Consider the following 6,000-nt stretch of genomic DNA (forward strand, 5'->3'; position numbering starts at 1 on the left):
CTGTTTGCAGTGGTGTCCAGCGACAGGACTAGGGGCAATGGATGCAAACTGAAACACGAGAGGTTTCAGTTGAATATGAGGAAAAACTTCTTTACTCTAAGGGTGACAGAGTACTGGAACAGGCTGCCCAGGGAGGTTGTGGAGTCTCCTTCTCTGGAGATATTCAAAGCCCGCCTGGATGAAGTCCTGTGCAGATTGCTCTAGGAGAGCCTGCTTTAGCAGGGGGGGATTTTTCCTCCCCTGTTTCAGCTGATGCCCATTGGCCCTCCTCCTCCCATCACATACAAGAGTGTTTTGGCTAGCTCCATTTTCTTGCTGATAGCCAAGAATATCTGGGAAGGGTGGAATTAGGTCTCCCCAAAGCCTTCCTGTTCCCCAGGCTTTGTACCTTTGCAACACAGGCAGACAATGGCATCCTGGGCTGCATCAGGAATAGCACTGCCGAAGGCTTGATGGAGGTGATTCTTCCTCTCTAGTCAGCCCTGCTGCAGATGGTCTTGCTGACTTCCCTCAGCGTTTTCTGCCCTACCACCTCACGTGCACTGCACCCAATGCTGCCCTCCTCATCTTCCACCAGTCCTGCCTTGTCTGCTTGTGAAAAACTGGTCAAGGAGAACCTCCAGCCATGGTGGCTCAGGGACCACCTTCCTCCTTCCCTCCAAACAAGGCCTTCTAGCAGAAGTCCATGCTCTCCAGAGTCCCCAGTGATTACCAGGGCCTGAAATTGTGTCTCTTCCTCCAGCTCTCTAGAGGACATCTCATCCTCTTCCCAACCTTCCTCAGGCAGATCAGTGATCCTCACCAGAAGACCATTGTCCATCAAGGAGTTAGTGAGCTATGTCATAGTAAATCTGAGTAAACCCAGGCCCCTGCTGTGCTGTGCTCCACGTACAGCTTGGCCTTCAGGCGGTGTTGTGCTGACCATATTCCTGGGTTGCAGGATAAACTTGATTGTCATGAGAAGTCTGCAGGAAGCTCCCACCTGGTACCGGTGATTAGGCCAACTGCATGTCCTTCCCTATATCAAAACCTGCCACAACAAATTCCCATGTGAACAGCCTCTTTTGGGGGGCAGTAGAAGTGATGACTTGAATTTTTTTTCCACATAAGAAGTTACCAAAAGTAATTGCAAGATCAAAATGGGATAAGCCTTCTACAGATGGGATCTGCAAGAAGTAACCTCACCGTGATCTTCAAAATGACATCCCTGCTGGATGATGTCCCAAACATGGAAACAGGCCATGTGGGGGACTGATCTGGGACAGTTTTCCCAATGCAGCTTTCTGGGAACATTCATGGAACATGAAATGAGTCTCTGACTTTTGCAATTTTGGTGCCTGCTGGCTGCTCGCACCCTGCACACTCTCACAGCTGAGCTCTACACTGGTGCTTTCCTCTCCCAGGACCTTCACAGCCCATCACAGCCCCACACAATCTCTCCCCACCTCCCCTGCCCTCTCCCAAGCCCAGCCCACCATATCAGCCCTGTCTGGGACAGTCCCACAGCAGTGCCTAGTGCAGGGTGCTGCAGACCACTGGCCACTCACTCCACAGCCCCAGACCCTCTAAAGGGACCAGTAGCTCTTGGGGGGCAGAGAAATGGTTTCAGACTCCCCATCAGCCCCAATGCTGTTAATGGCCCCAAGTGAACAAGGAAACTGAAGCCAGTCCCTCTCTGACTCTCCCAAATTCATATTGTAGGTAATGCCCAAACCTGACTGAATTTTCGCCCTCTTCTACTCCCACCAGCCCCACTCCCCATGACAGCACATATGTCCTGGCTGTAGGCCTCCCCAGGCAGCTCCCACATCTCTCCTGTCTCACCTCCATTTGCCTGCTGGGTCCACACTGATTCCCATGGCACTGCAGAGTCCTTCTTCATGGAGATACTGATTTAGTGCTTTATTTTTGGGTGACTTCACTTTTGAGGGTGATTAACCTTCTGAGTCTCCAGTCATTCCACCCCCAGGGCATGTGGGAAGTCCCCATCCTCTCCTCACCCCTCCAAATTCATTTCCATACAGTCTGGGCTACCAGGAAGAGAGCTTTTCCATGTAGAATATTTGGTCCAGTGGAACCCAATGGTACCACAAGCTTAACCCTAAAACATTGAGAGAACAGACTCTTTAGAAGACCATTTGCTTATACATTTTCGCAGAAGCAACTCTGGAGGAAGAGCCCACCCTTCAGACACTGGACCTGGGAGATGCCCTTTTATTGAAGAGCTGCTGTGTGAGAGGCCATATGTGACACAATGTTGTGCAAGGGTCAGACAGAACAGGATCAATCCTCGAGACAAGTAGTATAAGACCAGAAAATTACCTCTAAACAGGATTATCACAAGGGAAAAAAGGACACTTATGGATTAAGATAAACTCTGGGAAATGTGCAGAGAAGGGGAGGCAGGGTTAACAGCACCCATTGAGCCAGTTTCCACAGTGCAGTCTTGAGCTCCTTGTTCCTCATGCTGTAGATGAGGGGGTTCACTGCTGGAGGCACCACTGAGTACAGAAATGAAACCACAATGTCCAGAACTGGGGAGGAGATGGAGGGGGGCTTCAGGTAGGCAAACATGCCAGTGCTGACCAACAGAGAGACCACGGCCAGGTGAGGGAGGCACGTGGAAAAGGCTTTGTGTTGTCCCTGCTGAGAGGGGATCCTCAGCACAGCCCTGAAGATCTGCACATAGGACACCACAATGAAAAGAAAACACCCAAAGCCTAAACAGACACTGACCACAAGAAGCCAAACTTCCCTGATGTAGGTGTCTGAGCAGGAGAGCTTGAGGACCTTGGGGATTTCACAGAAGAACTGGTCCACAGCATTGCCTTGGCACAGGGGAAGTGAAAATGTATTGGCTGTGTGCAGCACAGCAGTGATGAACCCACTGCCCCAGGCAGCTGCTGCCATGTGGACACAAGCTCTGCTGTCCAGGAGGGTCCCGTAGTGCAGGGGTTTGCAGATGGCAATGTAGCGGTCATAGGCCATGATGGTGAGAAGAGAAATCTCTGCTCCAACCAAGAAGGCAAACAGAAAGACTTGGGCAGCGCATCCTGCATAGGAAATGGCCCTGGTGTCCCACAGAGAGTTGGCAATGACTTTAGGGACAGTGGTGGAGATGGATCCCAGGTCGAGGAGGGAGAGGTTGAGGAGGAAGAAGTACATGGGGGTGTGCAGGTGGTGGTCACAGGTTACGGCAGTGATGATGAGGCCGTTTCCCAGGAGGGCAGCCAGGTAGATGGCCAGGAAGAGCCAGAAGTGCAAGAGCTGCATCTCTCGTGTGTCTGCAAATGCCAGGAGGAGGAACTGGGTGATGGAGCTTTCTGGGTGTGGAAACTGCCGAAGGAGATAAAACCAGAAAAATTCAGAGAAGGTTTCCTGAGCAAAATTTAGTTCATTCATTGTGAAATATCTAAGGATGCTTTTCATCCCTGGGGGACTGTGATGCAGCTCCGAGGCCTCGGCCCTATTGCTGCACTATAGCGCAGTATAAAAAGCTCAGAAGGACGCTTTCTTCCACAGAGGAAGGTGGGAAGTCAAGTGAATGCAATGTGTCTCCTTAGACTGTGCTTCAGTATTCAGACACCCTGATCCCACTTGGGAAATGTTCTTGGGAAGGGTAAAATTCCTCTGTTTTCCCCATTGCTCTCAGTGCAAACCTCTGTCAGTGCTCACATGCAGGAGAGCTGCTCTGCCCATCAGCCTGGTGCCCAGATGTTCTGTGCTAAAGGTCCTGGAGGAGAGCTCTGCCCTTCTGGAGTGATGCTCACAGCCCCGCAGGACGCCCTGTCCAGCAGAACCAGGGCTCTTAAGGTGACGTCTGCTGAGGGAAGCAGCATCTCCTTGCCCAAGCACTGCCTGCAGTGTCTCAAGCCAGGAACATTAAGAGAGGGCTTGGGCCCCTTGGTGCCATGGAAACAGCTCCAGGGAAGCACCCTCCAGGTCCATGTCCAAGCAGGCACTCAAGCACCCCCAGCCCTTGATCCACACCACCACTCTTATTGCTGGGGAGGAGAAAGAAGAGCAGCACAACCAGGGGCAGAAACAAAGAAAAACTCACTGACTCTCCTGCTAAGGGCAGCAAGGAGAGGAGAGTTGGTCAGGCACTCAGGAAAGCCACCTTCTTGCCCAGCAGAGCCCAGCACCTCCCAGTCAGCAAAATGCCAGGGCAGTGGCTCTCAGCCCCTTTGCTCTGCAGGGGGAAGAGGCCACGTGTCAGGAGAGATGCACCTCTGCTGTGCTGGAGCTCTGGTTGCAGCAGAGGCAGCTCCTGCCCTGGAGCACACAGCCTGGAGGGCAGAGGCTGTGCTGGGTGGGTGACAAGAGCAGGGGTCTTGCTCCGAGGAAGGAATCTGCCGTGGAGGGGGTGACAGGGAGCTTTCCAAATTCTCCCTCCCATGACATTGATGGTTGGAGTTTCCTATAGCTCTCTGCCTGTGTGTCTGATGCCACAAACGGTTTCTTTGACTTCATTTTTTATCCCTCTCAGTGATCACAGAGCCCATCACCAGCTGCTGTCTGCTCAGCTCTGCCCTTAAGAAACCTCCCAGTTTCAGGCACTCTCCAGAGGTACTCCCCGCTTGCAGGCCATAAGGAGCAGTTCAGACAAAGCCTGATGAAGACAAAAAAGGTGGTCCTGGTGCTCTCTGTAGGTAGAGGAGTGGGTGGAAGCAGTTTACAGGGTTTCTACCACACCTACTGATCTCTCAGTGGAGCAGCTCAGGACTCCCAGTCTCCCTCTCCACAATTAGCAGCACCTTTTCCCTTTTCCCTGAAACAGCAGGAAACTGAAAGCACAGACCCAGGAAAGATCTTCACCTTCAGGGTAGTGCCTGCCTCTGGCAAAGTCCCCTCTGAAATGGCCTGGGCAGCTCTGGGTGCACACCCGGGCTTCAGCCCTTCTCACTTGTCTCACATGAGCCCCTGGGCTGGGAGCCCTCCTGACAGATCCTGGAGCCTGGAGGCCATGAGAGCTTCAGGAGAGCCTTCACGGAACCGCAGCTGCATTGCCCTGCACCAAGAGACTTACCGTGTCAGGGGTTGTCCAGATTCCTTCCCTTTCAGCTCTCCCCTCTCCTCCCACTCCAGGCTGCCTTGAATCTCTCCCTGCCCTACTCCTTTTCCCAGAGCCCTGCTGCGCTTTGCAGAGGAGCTCTTCCTGGGCAGAGCTGTCTCTCAGCAGTGCTGCCTGCTTGCCATGAGCTCCCTCCACCCCAGGAGCCTGTCTCAGCCCAGCAGCAGAGGACCTGCCCAAGGCATCATTGTCTCTGCCTACAGCCCACTCTGCGCTGCCTCCAGGTGTCCCTGGGGCTCACCAGCCCAAGGCATCACTGCTTCTGCCCCCACCCCACTCTGCGCTGCCTCCAGGTGTCCCTGGGGCTCTCCAGGAACCTGCTTGGAAAGAGACTGAAGCAATCACCCATGTTGCCTGCCTCACCTCTGCAGGGACAGCACAGGACCCACAGGAGAGCCTTGTCCCCTCAGAGTGGGTGCATCACAGACACCCATGGCAGCATCTCAGATTAATTGGTGCTTGTGTCAATGTGACTGATTCCCACCCCAGGCGGGGAGATCAGCTCTGCTGCATCCCTATCCGGTAGATGCAAGGCACTGCATGAATAAGCAGCACATTGCACCGGGGTCTCCACTTGTGGGCCTCCTTTCTCAGTTTCTTTTGATTCTCCTCTCTTACATTCTCCTCTCTTACATTCTCTGCTTCCCCTCTTGATGATACAGGTTGGCAAATGTGACACCTATCTACAAGAAGGGCTGGAAGGAGGGTCCGGGGAACTACAGACCTGTCAGCCTGACCTCAGTACCGGGGAAGATTATGGAGCGGTGCATCTTGAGTGTGCTCACCAGGCACATGGAAGACAATCAGGGGATCAGGCCCAGTCAGCATGGGTTCATGAAAGGCAGGTCTTCCCTAACCAACCTGATTTCCTTCTATGACCAGGTGACCCGCCTGGTAGATGAGGGAAAGGCTGTGGATGTTGTCTA

General features: G+C 53.2%; 1 protein-coding gene across 1 annotated transcript in view; it reads right to left on the reverse strand.

Annotated features, from left to right (window-relative positions):
- Window positions 1-2,095: 2,095 nt before the first annotated feature.
- The window catches only part of LOC104133340 (olfactory receptor 14A16), a 7,717-nt gene continuing 3,812 nt past the window's right edge, over window positions 2,096-6,000 (reverse strand). Inside the window, exons 2-3 of the mRNA XM_009646731.2 lie at window positions 2,419-3,319; window positions 2,096-2,101 (exon numbers count right to left, since the gene is read on the reverse strand). Coding sequence (XP_009645026.2) covers window positions 2,096-2,101; window positions 2,419-3,319 — 907 coding nt within the window. The remainder of the gene's footprint in view (window positions 2,102-2,418; window positions 3,320-6,000) is intronic.

The sequence above is a fragment of the Egretta garzetta genome, unplaced genomic scaffold, assembly GCF_000687185.1.
Source record: "Egretta garzetta isolate BGI_Z169 unplaced genomic scaffold, ASM68718v1 scaffold119, whole genome shotgun sequence".
NCBI lineage: Eukaryota > Metazoa > Chordata > Aves > Pelecaniformes > Ardeidae > Egretta > Egretta garzetta.